The sequence below is a fragment of the Tachypleus tridentatus genome, chromosome 13, assembly GCF_004210375.1.
Source record: "Tachypleus tridentatus isolate NWPU-2018 chromosome 13, ASM421037v1, whole genome shotgun sequence".
NCBI classification, from domain to species: Eukaryota; Metazoa; Arthropoda; class Merostomata; order Xiphosura; family Limulidae; genus Tachypleus; species Tachypleus tridentatus.
The window spans coordinates 201,101,215-201,125,267 of record NC_134837.1 but is presented as its reverse complement, the minus strand read 5'-3'; the positions used below and the strand labels follow the sequence as shown (position 1 = coordinate 201,125,267).

General features: G+C 30.5%; 1 protein-coding gene across 2 annotated transcripts in view; it reads right to left on the bottom strand.

Annotated features, from left to right (window-relative positions):
* The window catches only part of cutlet (chromosome transmission fidelity protein 18 homolog), a 43,591-nt gene that overhangs the window by 8,176 nt on the left and 11,362 nt on the right, over positions 1–24,053 (bottom strand). For both annotated transcript variants that reach the window (XM_076476327.1, XM_076476328.1), the window contains exons 8-19: positions 22,565–22,597; positions 20,526–20,623; positions 18,536–18,659; positions 17,099–17,217; positions 15,386–15,479; positions 10,911–11,009; positions 9,978–10,105; positions 8,031–8,117; positions 5,397–5,508; positions 4,194–4,364; positions 3,131–3,280; positions 492–622 (exon numbers count right to left, since the gene is read on the bottom strand). In XM_076476327.1, coding sequence (XP_076332442.1) covers positions 492–622; positions 3,131–3,280; positions 4,194–4,364; positions 5,397–5,508; positions 8,031–8,117; positions 9,978–10,105; positions 10,911–11,009; positions 15,386–15,479; positions 17,099–17,217; positions 18,536–18,659; positions 20,526–20,623; positions 22,565–22,597 — 1,346 coding nt within the window. The remainder of the gene's footprint in view (positions 1–491; positions 623–3,130; positions 3,281–4,193; positions 4,365–5,396; positions 5,509–8,030; positions 8,118–9,977; positions 10,106–10,910; positions 11,010–15,385; positions 15,480–17,098; positions 17,218–18,535; positions 18,660–20,525; positions 20,624–22,564; positions 22,598–24,053) is intronic.

Here is a 24,053-nt window from a genome sequence, read left to right as displayed (position 1 = left end):
CACTTACAATGTAAAACTATTTCTTACTACACACAGTGCTAACTTACCATCACATGACTTTCTACTTTCTTCTAACAGCAGTATACCTGTATTTTACTGAACTGGTATGATGAAATGGATCATACAGTATTATCCACATTGGTGTGTGCATGTTTGTTGTATTATATGATGTGCTGATGAAAGTAACATTTTCAATCTTTTCATATCAGTAGACTTTCTAGTATTCACTCACCACTTATATATTTTTTAAGAGTCTTTATTCCATGTACAACAAACTAAAAGTCAATAGTGCTACCTAATGCAAGTTCACTATTGCATTTAATAATAACTCACGACTGATTGTTCTTCTGTCTGCTCATAGGCAGTCTTGTTACTCACAGAAAACAAATAATTCTGTCAACAGTAAAATCACATTCTCTAACATTTATATACAGAACAACAATGCTTATCCAAACCTCAGAACATGATGAACCATGTCAAAGAATTCTTACGGTTCTAGTTTATACTCGTACTGTCCTTCAGATGAACGTTCCTGTCTATAACTTAAGTTGTAAGAAATCATTATTCTAAGAACTTGCTTCACTTCTTCTCTTTCTTTGTCACTGTACAGCTGGGTGTTCACCTGAAGAACAAAACCTTCTATAAAATGATGCCTGATGAAGGATGTAACTTTACAAAAAAGAAATGAAATGTTTTCTAAATACATATGGCATTATATTCTGCTAGTTTATTCTCTCATCCATCACATTAATAAGTAGTATCAATTCTTAATATTTCTCACAAAACACTGTGCTGTTTAAAAACAGGACTTAGTGAAATAAAAAAAACAATAACCTATTACTCTCACTGTTGTCATAAAAGGTAATCAATGTAACAACAAAATAACTAATCAAAATTACCCTTTTCATTATTTTAAAACATCAAAATATTGCTATAACAATTTCTACTGACTTTTACATCAATATAAATTAGTCCATCTTTATGTCACTAAGGCCAAACAAATAGAAGTGTTGCCATGTGATCCAAGGGTTATGGATTCTATTACCACTGCCACCAAACATGCTCAACCTTTCAGCCACGAAAAGCATTCTATTTGTGTCTTTGTTTTTGAATTATGGCAAAAATACTAAGGCTATGTGCCAAAAACAGAGAATGAAACTGGTTGGCAGCATCAACAACTATCTCTTGTGCAACTCTCTTAACAACAGATAATTAGATTGAATGTACAATAGTATGATTGCTCCTTCCATTGGTGTCACTGCATGATGGTGTGCATGTGTTCCACAACCCATGAATGTGAGTTTATGGTCTAGTGATAATTGGTTACATAACTAGCTATAGTGATGGTAGGTATATGTATTTACCTATTTTTATCTTCATACCCTGTTTTCTTATCACAAGCTACAAACATAGCTAGTGTTATTTATAGCAAGACTTTGTTAATAAAATAAGTCACAGTTAATTTAGGTGTATTTCACAGAAACTAACTAACACATACAAGTCTAATGTTATGTAACACTATTAAGTTGTTAAACTGATTGGCACGTACTACTACAAGCCTAACATTATATAACAATATTAAGTTGTTAAACTAACTGACATGTACTAATACGAGCCTAACACTATGTAACACTGTTACTTCCTCCAGCTAGATAGGAAGCTTTGAAAAGGTAAAGAAAGACAAGCTGTTGCCAGGTAACACGCTGGGTAGGTCATGGTTCCCATGTTGCAACCTTTTACTGAGTTAGATTCAGTACGTAGTTAAACTACTACGTTATCAATGTGCATAAATAAAATAGGCATTGAAACATAACTAATAAATCAAGTTTTAAAGTTATACAAGTTTTGCCTTTTAATTTTATTAAGAAATATTTTTTAAAAACCTCAATCCCCCTATTATGAGAAATGTGACATTCACTCTCTAGGTTTTCCCCTCTCAAATTAATTACCACCCCTCTAAGAAGTTTGGAATTTAATGTAAATTACTCATTATTACATAGGTATAAGGCAGAGGATAATTTTTACAGCCTATACAATCTTATTTGTAAAGACCCTCTAGCCACACCCACCTGTCACATCCTCTCTTTCACAAATTACCAGTAGTTTTTTACAATATTCAATACTATATTATTTATAACCAATAGAAAGCCAAAGTCCTAATCTATCAAATGAAATATTATATTACATTGTTTGTGTATAGAAAACTGTCTATTTGACTTCCAATTCAAACTTTATTCCCAGCTGAATTCTTAACAAGTCTTAGCTCATAATTACTAGTTTGTGTTCTCATGTGCAGTATTTAATTAAAGAAAAAATTACTTAGTGCGTGGTATTACTATTAATATAAAAAAGTAGGCTTAAGTTTCATTGACAACCATCATAAAAGGAAAAGAAGATTTGAGTAAATAAAATATTACATGTTTTTCATGTGTATCCTTTATTATTACTATTATAAAATAGTTAAAATACACAAATTAAAAACTTGTTAGGTTATATAAGAGAAAATAATCTAAACTGACAATCCTTTACATTATAAAATAACTAAAATACACAAATTAAAAAATTGTTAGGTTAGATTAGGGAAAGTAACCTAAACTGACAATTCTCTACAAGGTATGCTTTCAAGCAGCTTACAGTTGTTGGTACTCTAATACAAACATGTCAATTTAAAACCAGACTATTGGTTCAGTTTATAAAGAAAAATGAATTCTTAATGCTTCTATCATCTGCCTGAAAAGTTTCTTTATGCACAATAAACCACATGTTAAGTTCACCTAACAACAGCTTAAAATAAATAATTGTGAACTGATTTTTTTTATTAATAACAAACAACATAAAGGTCCCCACCTCCAGTAGGTCAACAGTACATTTACAGAACTAAAATACTAAAATATGGGGGCTTAGTTTTCTGTGGAGGATACAGTGCAAATAACCTATTGTGTAGCTTTGCACTAAAATAACCTGTTAACTTGAAGATGACCTAGGAAGGTCAAAACGTTGTTCTCTGCTTCATCAGTAAAAGTGTTAATACCCATACCAGCCTTTCTGAGATACATAAATAATGAAAATATATAAAAAATGATAACATACTGATATTTGAAATCACAAGTTGAAAAAGAAAGGTACTTACAGGCCTGATTTTTGGCTGAATAATTACAAAAAGATTAGGCAAGAGGTCCTCAACAGTTGAAGTTGGATTTACAAAACACCTTACTTGTGCTGAAACATCGGTAAACATGGACTTCAACATGTTAGATAAAGTTGTCTGCTTGCATCGGAACTAATAAAAAGAGGTTCTACATTACTTCATCTGCGATGAACCTTTGATTCATATTCACTAGTACATCCATAATTTCATTGTCATTTACCCAGTTTAGTCTACATCAGGACTTTTTATTTTCCATACTTTGAATGAATTTAACAGAATGATTTATTCCACCTCAGAGAATTGTGGGAGGTTATGAAGGTTAGATGAGACACATTCTTCTACCCACAACCGATCCTGATAACAACAGAAGCAACAGTACACAAAAAAGAAAACAATGCACAGAGTTAACCTGTACCTGAAGAAACCTAATACATAATCATGCCTAACACATGAAAACACACAGAATTAACCTGTACTGGAAGAAACCTAATAATAATCACTCATAATACATGAATACAACACTTGGAGGTAACCTGTACCTGAAGAAACCTAATACATAACTACAACATAAAAACAAAACCTGGAGTTAACTTGTACTTAAAAGGATATTGCATGTATGGAAGACATTAACGAGGTATTTCCTCCTAACAGTCCTAATAGGACATTACGACAAAATGGAATCATTTGGTACTTCAAGTTTACCTCTATACTTCCATCCTTAAGAACAGTAAAAATTTGAACCCACCCATTAGGTATTCAAGAATTTATTGATTCCTTTCTTAAGCTCCTGTGAAGTGCTGCTGTATTGACAACTCATTTCATAAGCTCATCAATTCTGTTATAAAAGTAGAAACTGTCTTAATCATAGCTCTGAAACTAGAGGCTGTTATCTCACTGATTCACTAAATAATCTTATAAACCCCAATAAGATGTTAGTTTTTCACATCTTAGCTACATCTACTGCCCTCCTTTCCAATCAAAGTTCAATTCCTATACATTAAAATACATGTATGATTTAAACACAGAATTACGTGAAAGATCTTACCTCATAGTCAGCACTAGGATAAGAAAGTTTAGTGTAGGACAAGACAGCAAACAGCAGATGAAAGGCAACAGCTGTGAATGGTAAATATGGAAAAAGTGTGTAGATTTGGGCATGGTTGATTTCATGTTGCACAATATCAGTAAAACACAGCCATTCAGAGCCTTCTACAAGCTGGAAAAAAACATCAGCTAAAAATAAATCTTTAAAATGTTTATCACAAGCCTAATCACAGTAATAAAAATAATAGCTACAAGACGAGATGTAAGGATCTTCTCTTATGTATTTTGAAGATACAATATTATTAGTAATTCTAAATGTACCTTTAGAAACAAAAACTACTAGAATAACAAACACCAACATATCATTTTCTAACCTTTCTTGATAGCTTTAAAACATCCAATTACACTGAATACAATCTTTATTGTTGGTGTGTGGTGTAGTGTTCTACAAAATATATGAAAAAAGCAAGAAACCAAAAAAACTTGACACTAAATAGTTTGTAACAAAATTATACCACCATTTTTCTTTGTTAATTCTTTGTCACTTTACCAAAATAAACTGTTCTGATCACAGCATACATCTGATGTCCAGTTCATCTGAACAATCTATACTTACACTTTAGTCCACATTGGCTAATTCATAGCTACAGCAGCCATGGTAAAGTTAACTTTGAAATGAGATCATACACGAACTGCATAATGTGTAAAGAGAGAAATTAAAAACAGTTTGATACAATTTCAAGGAAAGATTTCATAATTGTTGGTTTTGAATTTCTACTTATAACTATTATATTAAACTTTAGCAACACACCACTTTTATCATACAATATTCACTTCATTTGAGTGGTATTAAGATTACAAAGATATCCATGGGTTTTGACACATGAGCTAAACTTACGTAGCAGTTAATGCTCTCCTAACCTATGTCACCATCGCTACAAAGGACATGAACATTGATTTCCACTGTGAGAGGTGATGATCATTTCTAAATTAGGAACAACAGTTTTCTAACAACAACAAACATCTTGAATACATTACAGAAGAGTTTCTGAAAGTTGTTCAAACAAATAACATTTCATTTTGATAATAATTACTTGCAGATAATACAGAACAAACTACACTGTTCCTTGATCACATGGATAAAACGTAAAAGATAATCTGACTTGGGTTTCAAGATCATTTTATTATAAGTGAAAATTCATACCTTTTGAAGTCGTGGATCTTTGAAATTAACCAATAAATAATTTTCAAACAAGCCTTGAAATAACTTTTCATAATCACCACAAGACTGAGATGCATGAAGTATTGCAGAGAACCTGAAAAAATAAATTAAACTGTGGGTGTTAAATTACATCAAATTAAAGCAATATTTAACAAAAAGAACAGTTCTTTGATTAGCCTTACACATGTGTAGAAAAAATTACTTTTGACAAAAAGAAATAGACTGTTTATTCACAGGATGCCAAAAACTGTAAAAAATGGTAAACAAATGAAATGACAAAAGAAGCAGGCAGTGTAGTCAGCAGAGGTCATACTATAAAATGAAAGAATAAAATGCACATAAAAACAAATACAAAAAAGTAATTCAAAGCTACTCGTAAAAAGTAGTCATATAATGAACAGTGCATGTATAGTTTAGAAATTAAATAAATAAAAATCGTACTGTACACAATTAAAAATGTTTAATGGTAAAATAAATATTTCAGTGTGTCTACGACATTTTCAGATGAAGATCACATGAACAGATCACGACATACGCAGTGTATATTAACTATTTAAACCTGTAATTTTTTACATATTCTACCAGAATTATTGTCATGATGTCCTAATCATTGTAATAACTTTTAAAATATCTAGTCTAAACTGGGCACTGGCAGCATCCACTTGGGTTTAGCGGGTTAAGTAGACTGTTGACGTCTTGGATAAATATATTTTAATTTGTAGGATGAAATGTTGTATCTTAATTATTTGTTTAATGTCTTTTTTATTTAAAGTTGATACCTGCCTGAAATATAATAACTTTTTATCTATACTTCTCTGGTTAGGGCAACTGCTAACTTCTGAAATTATACACTAGAAATGAGATAGCTAGTTAACAGCATCCACTGTTTATACTCTTGGACTACTATAGTTGAAGAAAAGGATTGACTGTTACTATAATAATGCACTCAAAGTGTGGAGTTTTTCTGTGTAGTAATAGAATATGATCCACAGACTCTCAAATTAACAGTTTGGCATCAACCACTGACCTGTATCTGATCCAAGTAAAAAAATTATTTGTCCATACACAATGTGTCATGTTTGAGGTATAGTATCTTAATCCCATGAAAGTTTCAATCTAATCACAATTCTTTAATTTTGAAAGTAAAGATATTAAAATTCAGTAAAACCTAATTCACATAGTAAAATACATCAATGTCAAAAGTAAAGATATTAAAATTGAGTAAAATCTAATTCACATAGTAAAATACACCAATGTCAAATGTAAATATCAAAACTGGAAAAACCCTAATTTAAACAGTAAAATACTCAAACTATGGAAGATAAACATTATAACAAAATGTAATTCCAGAGATAGTGTGATAGCTGTATTTTTGGGACTTGATCTGAAAAATAAATTAAGATTTATCCACCCAAAAGTATTTGAACATAAGAAAGTCAGGTTTCTTTTTCAGCGATAATTTTACAGTTAGTATTGCATTGTTCTGTTGTTTGTCATCATCTCATCAGGTATGTTAAAATAACTAACTGCAAAACTGCTTTGGAATTGTGAATGTTAAATGAGTATATGTTGTGCTTAAGAAGACTTTTAATTGGCTTAAACAAGGTGATTTTGCAATCCATGCTTACTGTAGGTACCCTATACAAGTATCATATGTAGCATTAAGTACATTCATAAAAACATGATCATTGTTCTCCAGGATATTTCCAAATTAAATATTAATGTTTCACTTCATGAATTATATGTAAAATAAAATGGTTTATAATCATATATAAACTAGTTGCTATAGTGATGCCATCAGTAAATCATGCAGATTAGTAACATCTCTGTGTTCTGAACCCTCAAAGGACAAAATCTACCTTTTCGTACAGCCCTAGTGTCAAGTTAGTAAATTATTCTCACAGTTCTACCATACAGCTGCTATTACAGAATGAAGATTTAAATGTGTTAAGGAATTTCAGACCCCAAAAAAACATCTTTCAACCATGCTTCTTTAATCTGTATCGTGACCACTATCATTTTATCACCAAATCCGAGTTGTGCCTTCTGTCAAACGTTATAAAACATAATCAACATATATGGTGTAATTCAGTTAAAACTCCACAGGAAAACAAACTTCAAACAATTTGAAAAGAAATGATCCTTTCCAATTGAATATAATTTAGTATAGTTAGTATGAAAACAATTCTTTCCAAAGGAATATAATTCAGTATCAGTTAGCATAGATTTTAGCTGCAACAAGTTCCAGTGTCACCTTGACTGCTAATAATATAAATTTGATACTCCATGTACAAATGTTTGAAAAATTCCATTTCACCACAAGCTATTCTGTATAAAAATCATGCCTCACAACAAGCTGCTACCTAATTTCTCAGAAGTCACTAGAAAATGTTCTAAAATAAGCAACAAAATATAAGTGAAAATAAATGAAGGAAAGGAAATTAAAAGTACAATTCATAATCTGAGATCAGATATTACAGCTAAGTGAGAGACAGATGTCCACATGAGATCCAAGAACAGAGAAATCACAAACTTCATTTTATACATTAGAGTTTATTGTTTAAATGTTGTGAAAACTGTCAAGCACATAATATGAAAATTGTAGAGCAAACTAACCTGGCAGAGAATGACGTGTTGTCTGGCTGACTGGTTTCACCCATCAGTTGGTGGGTATTTTCCAGATTGTTTACTGTGACTTGTTTTCTAAGGAAAAATACGATTGCAGTGAAGAAATTTTTTGAATTAATTTCATAAGGGATTAAAAGTGAATACATATATACAAACTCACTTTAATTTCTGCTACCATCCTATTTTAAAAACACAATTGTTGTATCACATGTAAAATGTTAAATATATATGTTTATGACGCATTTACGTTATCTGATAAAAAACAGCCTCCAACAAGAGAGTTAATCGTAAATATTATTTCTACTACGACTACGTATTAGTAAGTAAAAATATCTTAAATATCTTTATAAACAGAAAATTACATTTGCATGTTTTAACACCATTTGGATAAAGGTGTAAGAAAAGCTTAAAAAATGTATTAGAAAACAACAGGAAGTGAAACACACTCAACAGGATCATCTTGAATGAAAACAAAAGGAAGTGAAACACACTCAACAGGATCATCTTGAATGAAAACAATAGGAAGTGAAACACACTCAAGAGGACCATCTTGTACTAAAACAAGAGAGTGGGCACAGAGATAGTAACACATGAATAGTTAAACCATGACCACATTTTACCACTAGTAAAAGAAAGAACCAGATGAAGACTTTAACCATGTATTTGTTTTACCAACAGTAAGTAGTTATATACAGAACTGTTACACATAGACCATATTCTCTGAAACATTTCCATGTCTAAATGCATGTCAATACCAGAAGATAATAAACATGTTCAAGATACAATATCTTGCTACAGTAGAATACATATGGACTAAAACAAAAAGATCACTATCTTGGAACAGTTTCATTAGATCTTAACCCACACATTACTGTTTATTGTTAAATACTGACCTTCCACATTCGTGAAACATCCACAGTTTTAGAACCATAATGCACACAAGTTTCAGTTCAAAAGTAATAAAAAAGTGACAGTTCAAGTTATTTAGATACACTTTTTGGAAAAACATATTAAAGAATTTGTGAATCAATAGTGAATTTATTTCTTTTACCAAAGAGCAAAAGTTAAATTTTAAATTAAGTTCAATATAAAACACAGATTTTGGTTTGTTTATCTTAGAGCAATACCATACTGGGGTTTGTCATGTATAAAAAACTGAAAAATAATGAGAACAGTTATTTAAAAAATATTTAAAATAGGTAGCTTTAAAAACCTGTAGTAAAGCATACACAAAACTAATTATTTGTTTAAAATATTTTAAACGTGTAGCTTTATAAAACGTCTAGTGATGTGTACACTAAACTAATTGTGTTTAAAATATTTGGTAATATGATTCAGTATAGAATGATATCACCAAATTCCTTTCATCTGAAGTTGTTAGGACATGAAGAATTGTCATTTAAGTTAATAATTTATGCACAGGGTTCACAAACAATTCTGGTACTCTCATCCTTCTGTGGAAGATTAAATCTGTATTTCACTGGCATTTATGTTTATAAGATGTGACTGCTAGTGGAAATTGATACAGCTTTGGGTCTTTTCAATGGCAAAAAATCAACAGTGGTTGACACAAATTACAAACAACCTGGATTCTGAAAACCATAATTTTGATTTTGTTAAATTTTCTTAATTAAAGTCAATTACTTCCAAAACCACAATTTAAAAACTGCTTTTCTGGGGCTTCATTACTAGAATATTTTGAGTTAGTCTTCCATGGATGTGCAAAACCCTTATATACAAATGTACAGTATCAAAAGACAACTTCTAAATAGTTTAGCAGGATTAAATTTCACTACAAAAACTACTAGAAGTTAATTACATAGCATAGAAACTACATCATCAATCATGAGTGAAAACGTAATGAAACTGACTAGGGCAAGGTTTGTTTTTTTGAATAAACTCATATTTCTCTTCATTTCCTAAATTTACATTTACCTTTTTAGTCGAGGTATCTGGAAGACATCTTGCCACACTGAAAATAAACTTCTATGAAAGTCTTTCTGTCCTACAGTTGTTTGCTGAACATCTGAGAGACTGAACTCCTGTTTTCGTTTTCCAATGAACTGCATAAGAAAACAAAGAAAATAAAAATAGTCCCAATGTGTTAACATATATAAAAAAAACATGAACACCAAAATATGGTTTAAAGTTTGTATTAGAAGTGGGTCATTACCTATGACCATCAAACACAACAATTAGCAACATGTGAAACTATAGTTTAATCATAATTAATCAACATAAGATTTTTAATAAAGGTATCTTACTAAAGAATTGTCTGGGAATTTAAGAACCCTTTACTGAGTCAATCTGATTGGAAGATGAATTTCACACAAATAATTCTTTATGTTTTACAGATTTAATATTTTTAAATCATTGGCTCCAGTATTGTTCAAAAGTAATTGTCTTAACAGCTTCAATTTCTAGCCTCTTTTACATCTGTTTTCTTTTAATTTTTAAAACAATCTCATAACATCAAAATACTGTTGTCATTTAATTAGACACTCAATGTTTTACTTCACAGTTTCTTCAGGAACATTCACTAAAACACAAACTAAAACTGACAGTACAAAGCTTCAAATGGTTTTAAAATAAAACAACTTTTACCACAGTAAACTTTGTTTCCAAAACTCCATTTAAAAAGAGAGAAATTCATGTATATTCTTCATATTTAAAAATAATATATTACCCATTTTCTTCTCATCTTCTCTAATAAAGAGATGTTAGTCCCCATAGATACCTGTTAAAGTTTTATCAAATCACATATTTTATTTCAAGCTGAATATAAGTTTCAGTTACTTAGAGTATTCAGTAAGAGCATGTAGAATACTACACCTCTGCCATAGCCTAACTCTTAATGTTTCCTCTCACCTGTAAAGTAGAAAGACATGAACGAATATCATTTTCAGCTTGTTCACACAGTGCCAGCAATGCTGTCATGTCTGCTTTCATCCACTGCTTGCATGTGATCTAAAAGTATAATCTCTTTCTAGGTTAATTATTAAAATACATCCAAAATAGAACTACATCTTTAAAAACATTACTTTTCTAGTATCAGTGTCTTCCTAGACTTGTAAGGAACAGAAAATGTGTGATTTACAACATGATACTATAAGGAACAGGAAATGTGCAAGTTATAGCACATTGTCAAAAACACAAAATGTACAAATTATCCCTTTTGCAACAGGTTACAGGCCATGTCATCACATTTGTTGACTTGCATTCAAAATTTTATTGAATCACTATTTTATAAATTCTTGTCAATAATTTGGAATCAAATTGTAGATTATGATTCAAACTTTAATATTATACATTATTTAATTTCTTAATTTAAAAGTTAATATTAAAAGAACACACTAAAATGTAGATTGCAGTGAGTCATGTGATGTGTTGAATGCAGCATTGTTTAAAATTAGATGTTTGTGATGTCAAAATATAAAATCTATAACTTTGTACAAATTAAGAACTCAAATTACCAATATTATCAAGCTAGAATATAAAATAAGAAACTCATATCTTTTTATTTTGCTGACATATGGCTTGTGTACTGAATCATACATGGTGGTCCTGTTCAACTCTTTCCATTTTTTGGAAAGGTCCCTCATGTACTCTTACTACAATATATGACATGTCATTAACCAATCGACAGCTAAGAATGTCTCCTTAGTAGTTTTCTCAGCCATTTTAATCTGTGAGAATGCTTGCACTTTCTTTAGAACCAAGATTTCAAGGAAGTAAGTTGTGTCTTTAATCTACTTGAAGTTACATATTTTTCTAATCTAAATACATCTTAGTTACTAAGCTTAATAAATTATAATGTAATTCTATAGTATCAGTATAGTTATTCAACTGTGTATACATAAAACCTAAAGAAATTTTGTTTGATATCCCCCATGTGTAAAATTTTAAAAGGCTTAGCAGCCTATATCCAGCAACAACCAAGTTCAAAGGTCATAGCAAGAAGAAATAATTGTTTGCTTTACTTCTAATTTTTTTGTTTTATGATTTAAGAAAAATAAGTTTAATAATTTATAAGTACTTTACCACAACTTACTTGTAACATGTGTTAGTATTTTAACAAAACCTATCTATAAGGACTTGCAACATAACCTTTTGGGGCATATCTGAGTAGAACACATGTAACTTTACCATAATCTATTGGAACATATCTATTACAAGAGCTTTAAAATACTTGGAATATTTCTGGAAGAAATTTTGAAAATAAATTATTTGCTCTGAAAGTAATTTGATATTCCTCAGTTTCAAAGCTTCAAAAATCATTATTTGATAAAAGTAATTATCAAATCCAAAGAGTTTTAGTGGTTTCACAGGAGAACACTGATCAAAGTGTTTTATTATGTGCATCACCAGATTTACATATTTGACTTAGATAGCAACTGTAAGATATGTTATTAAATTAGTTTTCTTTGTGTGTATGTGTGTGTGTATATTTTGCTACCTATGAAGCACAGGAACTGTTTTTAGTAGCTCCTTATACTTTTAATCTCATATAAAATCTAAATGTCTAGCCACATACACCCCACTTTGCAACTCATTCCTACACCACTAGTAAAACTGAATAGGTGTAAAATGTGAGGATAAAAAATAATAATAAAATTTTAACTCCCTCACTATGAGCTTGATCATCTGACCAAGTTTGTGATCCAAATTTTACCTTTAAGACTTTCCATACTATAACTTCTAACATGTTTTATGCATCTTTGCCCCCCGCTAGTACAGCGGTATGTCTACGGATTTACAACGCTAAAATCAGGGGTTCAATTCCCCTCGATGGGCTCAGCAGACAGCCCAATGTGGCTTTGCAAGAAGAAACCACACTCCATTATGTATCTTTATGAAATTTTGCAAGCTGTCAGTAAATGTTGCAAGACTTTTGAAGACAAAATAACAGAATTTTTTATTATGTATTTTGTACTAAAATTTTCTAAATGAATGTATGGAGACAAAGTACTCACTGCTCTTAATTAAATAATGATTTTTATTTTAAAATTAAAAATACTCTTCTTCATCTGAAAATTGTAAAATTTCATTTGTGTAATTTTTAAAACCTGCTAAATAAACTTCAGACTTTTTTCAGTGAAAGTTGACAGTCTATCTGTTAATTTTTCTAGCTTAAATCTATATTGGGGTGGTTAATTTGACCCATCTTGTAACCACCATAAAAAGCACAAAATAAATTAACCTTTTTAATTCTAGAATTACTTAAAATTGTAACATAAAACAACATAGCTTTGAACATGTTTCTACTTAGATTCTAAATTATAGTCTTTCAACAGTGACTAATTAGCCTGTGACATAAGTTATAAATCACTCATAAAACATGTAGCTCATATTACTGTTTGAATTACACAATGCTCAAGCTACTCAAGAGTAGCTGATAAAATTTTTACCACAATTTTTTTCTTTATTCTACCTTATCTAACCTAATAAATTTCTATTTTTTTAAATTTTAGTTACTTTTATAATAAGAAATGCACATGAAAAACAAGTATTCTTTGTTTTGCTGTCAATTGTCAATGAAACTTAACCCTACATTTTTAAGCTAATGGTACTAATATAATAAATTTCTATTTAATCAAATAATATCATGTAAAACCAAATTTGAAATCAAACAGGCAATTCTTCATACAGAAAATAATGTAATATAATACTTCATTTGAGAGATTAAACCTCTGGTTTTGTATTTGTTATAAGTAACATAGTATTGAACACCAGAAAAAAAACAATTGGTAATTTGTGAAAGAGAGGATGTAACAGGACGGTTTGATTTTCTATTTTATGGTTCTATAACCAAATAAAATTGAAGGCTATAAAAATTATCCTCTGCCTAATATCTATATAATAATGAGTAATTTATATTAAATTCTGTACTTCTTAGAATGGTGGTAAATAATTAGAGATGGTTTGGTTTTTGGAATTTCGCACAAAGCTACTCGAGGGCTATCTGTGCTGGCCGTCCATAATTTTGCAGTGTAAGACTAGAGGGAAGGCAGCTAGTCATCACCACCCACCGCCAACTCTTGGGCTACTCTTTTATCAACGAATAGTGGGATTGACCGTCACATTATATCGCCCCCACGGCTGGGAGGGCTAGCATGTTTGGCGCGACGCGGGCGCTAACCCGCGACCCTCGGATTACGAGTCACACGCCTTACGCGCTAGGCCATGCCAGGCCTAATAATTAGAGAGGGAAGACAGAGAGCAAATGTTGCGTTTCTCATAATAAGGGGATTGTTTTGTTTTAATATTTCTTTATAAAATTAAAATGTAAAACTTATATAAAAGTTGATTTATTAGCTATGTTTTGATGACTAGTGTAACTCTCTAAAAAAGTCATTACACATGCACTTTGACCTACCCATAGTGAGAGGGTTAAATAATAAAAATATAAGTTTATACATAACATAAACACATACTGCCATTTCAAAAGTTCTTGTAAGGTTGTGAAGGAAGGTTAATCAAACTGATAAAGGTAATCAACAAGCACGATGTCAAAGTTATGTTCAGACTTGGTGTTTAAAATGTGATAAAACAAACATAAATCATAATAACTTATTATTTTCTACACAATATTTAATATATTTACATGGCTTTCCTATTGACAGTGATACGTACTTTAAATTTTTATTGCTTTCTTCTCTGCAAATGTTACTGTATTAATTTCCACAACACAACACAAGGGTTATTTCCTCTAGCTGTCCCTAATTTTGAAGTAATGAATTATTGGGAAGTCAGCTAGACAATAGAATGTGTTTTTTCATGGATTACTCTACTGGAACAGTGGAATTTAAAAGCAAATCTTGTGATGCACCCAAAATTATGAAGAAAAATTTTGTGGTTACAGGACAACCCACAGATCTTTGGATCGAAGGTATGGCACAATAACAACTCAAAGATCATCATATCTAAGGTCTGTGATGCTAATAACTCAAAGATCCTTGGACCTAAGGTCTGGCAGCAAACAACCTACAAAACTTTGGATTTAAGATATGACATACTAGTCACTAGGCAACATCTGGCTCATATATACTAAATAACTAAAAGTTATTCTGCTTATTTATAGCTATATTTGGGATCCTACACTAATTTCTAATTCTAAAAGAGTCATATCTAATTACTAATTTGCAAAGTGTTTCATTTTGACAAATATTGGAGCTTCTCTGGAAACCACAGAAGTATACTGCCGTTGGTAAATTAAAACCATAATATCTTGGTTAGTTAAATAAACAACAAGCTAGTAATAGAAGAACTTCACATGACATAATCTTTGTCACTATAACGGCTACCTCACTTAAGACTGGATGCTTAGAATTGTGAACACTTACCTCATGCAACCTTGCTGCTAATCGAGCAGGAACAAGTGAAGGAAAATTCATGACTAAAGCAATCTGTCTAAGTGGTCGGAGAGCAGCTACGTACCTAGTGTTGTGAAAACAAATAGAAACTTTTGAAATGAAATTGATAAACGGAGTGTTATTATCAATCATAACTTTCATACTCCCTCACAGCAAACAGCAAGATAGAGGACTGTGATGATAAAATTCTGAGCCCAACTTAAACTATGGGCATGTCACAGATAGCCACCATTTATTTTTTACAACAAAAACATAGCTTTTAAAATTAAACATAAAACACTACTGTAAAGTGAGTTTTGAACAACATGGCAAGATTATTTGTTTCTAATTTTAATATACTTCATTTCAACAAATACATAAATAATAAGACACTTATTGCAGCCTTTCTGAAAGCACATTCTTTGTATACTTCTTAAATTCACCCAATTCAGCTTCAACACAAGATATTCCAGTTAAAACTCAATGTAAAGTTCCATATTCAAGTTGCACAAGTAACATTACACACAGAAAAATCTGTTTCCTTTTTTGTAAACTTACAGAAGAATTGAGCTGAAACTTCATATCTATGACACACGTAAAAACATCAATTTTTACCTTCAACAAACCAGCTATTTATCAGTAGTGTAAAGAATTGTTCAAAAGTTAGTAGGATTTGTTTTTACTCAAATCTGAAATGAACATATTTAACAGGAATTTGGGATAAGAAATACAACTGCAGTTTATTTGATATTTCTCAAAAATGCTTGGCATTTTGTTTGTATTTTTTAATTCTAATGAATTATAAACTATAATTTCTTTGTGTTGTACATGTTTCATCATGGCTTTGATGTTTTAAAGTTAAAAAATCAGGTTTCCACTGTTTCTTACTATTTTTGACATACGCATTAAACAATACATCCTGAAGAACTAAACAGCATAACATAGTTTCACTCAATTTTCTTCGAATCCAACACATTCTGATGAACTTTAGTAACAAACATTTCCAATTAGATGAAGATTAAATTTTATATATACATAAGTGTTAATGTAGTTTAAAACATCAAGATAAGTTGGGTTTTAAATACTGGTAAAACCTTGTCATAATGTTATATATTTGTAACTGTGTTGAATTTAATATAAATTTATTCATTCAAGTCACCTTCACTCTTTATTATTAAAACACCTTTTTAGGATGACTAAAATTTATGACTCATTTTTAAATGAATAAAAGTTTTATATTCTTGAATATGCATCAGTCATACACTGTATCTAAGTCCTTGAAAATATTTCATTTCAATCCAAAGGATATAATATCACTTATGTTATATTGAAACAATATAATTAGAACTTTACTTTCAAAGAATTAACTGCTATGGAATCAAACATTAGTTTGTAAACTTACTATCAAAACAAGTAAAATTTCATTGTAATTTTAAAGTGCACTTAATTATTAAATGGAGTTCTAATTGAAATGAATTTATGATTAGATTAACAAGTATTAAACTAAAAGATGAAATGTAAAATACAAAATTCTTTGTTTCATCTTTACAAGGATAAATGTGACTACAAAGTAATATATTTACTATTGGTTCTGGGAAATTTTTTGTTATACATTTTGTAAAATTTGTGCTGAAAAATGTGCATTATTTTAGGGAATGAATGATATTTCAGTTTCATCTGAACACAATTTGAGAAGTTACTTACTGGTCATTACATATACAAATAATAGGTCTCAATAAGAGTGAGATCTCTCCTTTTTTTCTTTTCCCTCTCATTCTTGGTCCAACAGATTTGGCAAGAGAAACCAATATATTTATGGAAGCCTAAAACAAAAGAAGATTAGCTTGTATATACATGTAACAAATAATTTTTTTTTCTTCAAAACTTGTGTTGCTTTTACCCTAATTATCCCAAAGTTGGTAACAACCTTCAACCACAATGAAAAAGCTTATAGAAAAAACATAATGGATTTCACAACTAAAACTAGGAAGAATGGCAGTAGCCAAGAATTATGTTGTCATTTTATTTCTTAATTTACTCAGTGAAGAAAACATTAATTAACCTTATCATTATAAAGCTGGCTTTACTCAATAAAGGATATAAAGAAATGGCTGCAGCAAAATAAAAATAGATATATAATTTGGAACTAGAATCACATTTTACTACCAGTATTTTCATTTTAGGCACTTTAATAAAATAAACTCATGATTACTGCATACAAAAATATTTAATACATAACCTAATGCTAAAATATTTTCAACAAAGAAAGTAACATTTTTTAAAATTTTTGCCTTTGAAAAACATTTTAATATTTTCTATCACTGTCATCACCTTTGTAAAACATAATATTTCATATAATCACTTTAACACTTTATCATAAAGAAAAATAATATTTTATTGATTAATATTAATGACTCATCACAGAAATAATTTGAAAATTCTTATAAATTTTGCACAGTTTTATGAGTAGAAATTACAATAAAATAAAAATATATGATTAAGAGATCCATGAATAATACAATGGAATCACTTTTAAATGTCTAATTGGTCTAAATGATAAAGCTGCACAAACATATTTGCAAAACATCATTGCTATTTCTTAACTAGATGGAAAGAAGCTAGCCAACAGCACCCACTACCAACAATAAAACTATTGTTGTCTGCTTGAATAGAGAGATATAACTATTATTCTTATAGTACACAGACCCATGGTGTGAAGGAAGTTTATGGAATGACATACAAGAAACATACAAAAGAGTCACATCTGTGCATGCCTGGCCAAAGTGATAGCCCATCTAGATAACAGGTAACCAACTTCACATTCACATCTTTCAATGTCGAACAAAAATGATAACACATCTAGATAACAGGTCATAACTTCACATCTTTCACATCATTTCAAGGTTCACATCTTTGAATGTCGAACAAAAATGATAACACATCTAGATAACAGGTCATAAGCTTAAGATTCACATCTATGCATGGCTGAATGAAGCTTAGCTAACTCAAGGAGACCATATTTTACATTTTAACTTCATAAAATACATCAAGATTTTCATAAAAAGTTGCTCTCAAGCATAACAGAATCCAGCTGATACAAACTAAGTCCTTTGTGTATGTAGATCAATATTTCAGTCATACCTGTGGAGCTCCATCTATTTCATCAATAACTAAACAATTAGGTTTGCAGTTCTGTCCCATCACAGCTCTCATCTGAGTGGCAGCTTCTAGTTGTGTTGTGAAAACTTCAGGACTTCGGTCATCACTGCCCAGAACAAAAAATGTTTCAGAATATCTTATTATGAAGGATTACACATACATAATAGAATTATTACACAAAAGAAAACAAAACTACTGTCAGATTCTACTTCTTCTTAAATGTACCTTATAAATATTGATTATAATAGTGTCATAAAATAAGATTAACTTGACAACAGAGACTGGGAGTTTGTTATACACCCTTGTGCAAATTAATTGAAACAAATGGTCATTTTACAATATTGTCAGCATGGCGGCCAGTGTCGGCTCACTGAACCTGCTGATTCCTTTAATAGTGTTTTTTTCACACAGACGGTGTCATTAGCTGTGTTTTGCAGTATGATTGATCTATTTTTGAGATATATGGTGAAATTTTGAGGAATATTACATCATTTGAAATTGTGTTAGAAGGGCAAGGAGACCAGTCAAAAAACTTCTTACCAACTCAATGAAGAAAAAATGGTATCAAAGAGGTCTGAAATACAAGAAATGAATGCAAGAACAATGGAGGAAGGTATTATTCAGTGACGAGACTCATCTCTTCATACAGGGTCAAAGAAGTCTGCATGTTTGTAGATCTCCAGGTGAGAAACTTCGAGAATCTCACATCAATCAGTTCGTAAAACATCCCTTGAAGAAGATGTTTTGGGGCTTTTTCAGTTACTATGACGTCAGAGGATTACATATCATAAAAGGTATGATGCAAGGACCACAGTACATCGAAGTTTTGCGGAGAAGAATCGTTCCAGAATTGAAAAAGAGATTTCCAGATGGATCTGGCATTTTTCAGCAAAATCTGGCTCCGTGCTACACATCGAAACTTGTGAAGAATTTTATGACTACAATGTGAATAAAGGTGCTGGACTGGCCTGGAAACTCTCTGGACTTAAATCCTATTGAAAATCTTTGAGCAATTTGTAAAGAAAGACTTCAAGGAAAAGACTGTACTACAAAAGATAAGGTAATTGAGGTGTGGTACCACGGTACAAAAATTAGTAAAGATTGCAGTCAACTCATGGACTCGATGCCAAAGCAGATTAATGCTCTTCTGAAAAATAAAGGCGGTCATATCATGTATTAATCTGTGAAAAATTTTTGGATTCTCAGAAATAAAATGGAAAATTACAATTTTTTTTCAATTTTTTGCATCTTGTTTCAATTAATTTGCACAAGGGTGTAGATTGAAAATCAGAATATTTAAGATATAATAGGCTAAGATTACTTAATGACGGTTCAGACTTTACACCAATAAAAAATGATTTTACACAAATCAACCTGATTAAGGATTTACACTGTTATGATCTACTTAATAATGAAAATATTCTCTTTTCAAAACAGGTTATGTAATCTGAACATTATTAACAAAAGCTATGGTCCTAACAGAGCAACCGACGTTAACTAACTCCACCTACAGTTATCTAACTGCAATGTAATCACATGTAGTGTTATTAATAACTTGATGAGAGTAGCAACTATCAACTGATAGTTGATACAAAATTTTGTATTTTGTTTACAACAAACTGGTTAATAATTTGCTTTTGTTGAAGCCTACAAGATGGATCTAACTTTACAAACAATGCAATAGAAATAAAGAATTATTTTGAAATTCTGAACGAAACTACATGATGTAATGATCCATGTTTTTACTTATTTTCAACTGATTTAAAATATGCATGAAACACACAAGCTTTCAACCTGAACTAAAAGCATCACAGCACATCTCAACTTTAGTATTTTCTACCATTTTGTGCTAGTAAAATCTTTACACCATGCCTATTTATACAAAACACAGGCAATCCGTTAAAATATTTCTGTTATATAAAGATAAAAATTTCAAAAAATTTTTGGTAATTGTGAAAAACTTGTTAAGTACCTGGCATTCAATTCTACAACATTGTATCCAGCATGTTTGGCAATGACTTGAGCAAGAGTAGTTTTACCAAGTCCTGGAGGCCCCGTGAGCAGAGCAATCTGCAAATAAAAAAATATTTTTCAAACTTTAAGGACAATACATCATTATAATGCAAATTATTTATAAAATTAAGAAAATTACCTTTTATAAATATTTTCAATTGTTTATATATATACATATATATTTTTGTTGCTATTATTTCCTTCACTTTGGAGAGCAGTAACTTTCCTACAACTGTCTGCAGGCAGTTAAGGGATCTTTTCACTTGGTGTAGCATTGTCTTTTTAATTTTTGCTTATAACAAACTAACATTAGACAGAGGTTTTAATTTGCTGTTTTTAATGCAGTCCTTCCTTTTGATTTGTTTTACTTAACTCTTCAGTATTAATGTTTTCTTTAAATATATATGTATATAATTGGCTTTTACTTCCAAAAGTTTAATACATAGAATCATGTTAACATATGATCCGTTTCTAATGTTTAAGTAATTCATCAAAAAGTGTTGAACAAGTACCAATAAAGAAGTTTATATCCTGGATGTGTGTGTGTGTGTGTAGGAACCTCATAAACACAGTGTAATTACATGAGGGGGGATAACCTGATATGAAAATAAAGGCAATAAAATGCAAGAACATGGAGTGAATATCTGTGTTAAGATGTCCACCATAAATGAACAATCTCAGTTAAGAAGACCAAAAGTAAATGTTTACTATTAATGAACAATCTCAGTTAAGAAGTCCAAAAGTAAATGTCCACCATAAATGAACAATCTCAGTTAAGAAGTCCAAAAGTAAATGTCCACAATAAATGAACAATCTCAGTTAAGAAGTCCAAAAGTAAATGTCCACAATAAATGAACAATTTCAGTTAAGAAGTCCAAAATTAAATGTCCACTATAAATGAACAATCTGGGTTAAGAAATCAACAAGTAAATTTCCACTATAAATGAACAATCTGGGTGAAGAAGTCCACAAGTAAATGTCTACTATAAATGAACAATCTGAGTTAAGGAGTCAACAAGTAAATGTCTATTGTAAATGAACAATCTGAGTTAAGGAGTCAACAAGTAAATATCCACTATAAATGAACAATGTGGGTTAAGAAGTCCAAAAGTAAATGTCTACTGTAAATGAACAATCTGGATTAAGGAGTCAACAAGTAAATGTTCACTATAAATGAACAATCAGGGTTAAGAAGTCCAAAAGTAAATGTCCACTATAAATGAACAATCTGGGTTAAGGAGTCCACAAGTAAATGTCTACTATAAATGAACAATCTCGATTACAAAGTCAATGATTAAATGTCCACTATAAATGAACAATCTCGATTACGAAGTCAACAATTAAATGTCCACTATAAATGAACAATCTCGGTTATGAAGTCCAAAAGTTAATGCATACTGTAAATGAACAATCTAGGTTAAGGAGTCAACAAGTAAATGTCTACTATAAATAAACAATCTGGGTTAAGAAGTCAACATACTTGCTTCCATACTGACAAAAAAAAAAAAATGTTTGCATAACTGCATTAGACAGTGATAACATTTATGTTAAAACTTAAACTAAGCATATCCTATGAAAAAGCAGCAAGATTGAACCTGGATTATAAAAACTGAATGACAAGGCTTAGCATTGTGGCAATTTATACAAACAAAACAAAAACTGTCAGAAGTGGAGACTAAGGTTAGTGATTTAAAACTAAGGTTTCAGGTGTATCAGTAGATAATTTATTTAGTAGGTTGTAATATCAAGTTGCATCACTTTTGGTCATAAAAACACATTATATAAAGAAACAGGGAGAAGGCAACCACTAATTTAGAAGTATGAAGGAAAGGACTGTAGTTATATTAAAAATAACAATATTCTCTGTTCATTAAGTAATCAAATAAATCAAACATTGGTAGTTACAAAACAGACAGATAATTAATCTGCTGCCAAACATAGAATTTTGTAAGTCTATGTTTCCCAATAGAACAACACAGTTGAGGGCAATGTACGTACCTTATATTGAGGTCTCTTATGTTCATCCAGTTCCTGTATAAGAAAAACAAGAATACCAATAATGTGAGAATCATACAATTTTCACTATTGTCTAAACCAGTGGCTCCAAAACATTTTTGTCTACAGACAACTTTGACAGGACAAAAGACACCACAAATTTTCTACCACCCCCTATCCCATCTGCTCTCACTAGCAACTGACAAAAGACTCATTAGAAGTAATGGGAAAAATGTTACTACTAGTGACATGACTTGGAGCAGCTGGCACTTACAGAACCACTAATATGGGTGAAAAACAAAAAGTGTGTTTTACCTAAATCACGTAACAATGTTAACAGTAGATTCAACACTAAGACTTATTTTCGTAAGAAACCTTAAATTTTGAATAGTTGTAGGTAAATGTACTCCATTCATTTTCACAAAGCTAAAAACCTTCTGATGTACCTCTTTGAACTGAGTAACACACACACACAAAAGAAAAGTTCAATTTAACACATGAAATGTTACAGCTGCTAGTCCAAGACCTAGTCACAAAATTTTTGCTTGCAGAACACTATGTGCAAAAATTATTTTTTTTCACAATTTGATAGCCATAAATATATCTATAAAACTACTGAAACATCAAAAATCTAAATATTGTAAACAATAATTAACAGAGTTAAAAAGATTAAATATGATAAGTATAGTATGAACACATACACACACATATATATATCCAAAGACACTTCGAATTGTACAATGAAACAGTCTTTGAAACAACCAACTGACCAGTGTACTCATTGATTGGCTGTTAAATTAGTTTGGTTTCTTTTAAATTTTGCTCAAAGCTACACAGAAGTTATCTGCATCAGCCACCCCCAATTTAGTAATAATAGTCTAGAGGAATAGCACCTGTCAACAAAACTTACTCCTTAACCACCAGGCCATTGTTAAATTAATTAATTTTCTACTTTTAAAAGTAAACAATTTGATCAGGATGAGTTTGGGAAACCAATATCACCATTTTACCATCATAAAGCAACAAATCAAATCTATATCAGAAAATGGAATTAAGCAGTAATTCAGAGTGTTAAACCATAAGCAACTGGTCAAGAAGCATCTCTTACTTTTACCATAATATTGAATCACAGTGCTAGATTTAGGACTAAATACTTTTTTTTTATCTTAAGTGGGCAGACAAAAACCTCTTCACAATAAAGTTAAACATCAGATATAACAGCTAAACTATTCAATTTCAACTAATTCTAATACATGTTATATGATATTAATATTAGGTCCAAAACGTTTTTCTTAACACTACATTAGTTTTAAAAAATTAGAAGAGTGCATAATAAGATGCATTTGAGCCATACTGTATGTCATATATCCATTACTAACAATGCATTTTGCTCAATACAAAACTCATAATACCTAATACTACTGACTTATGGTAAATATAATCAATTATATTCATATTTCACCATCTTATAAAAGGTGTTCACACCATATCA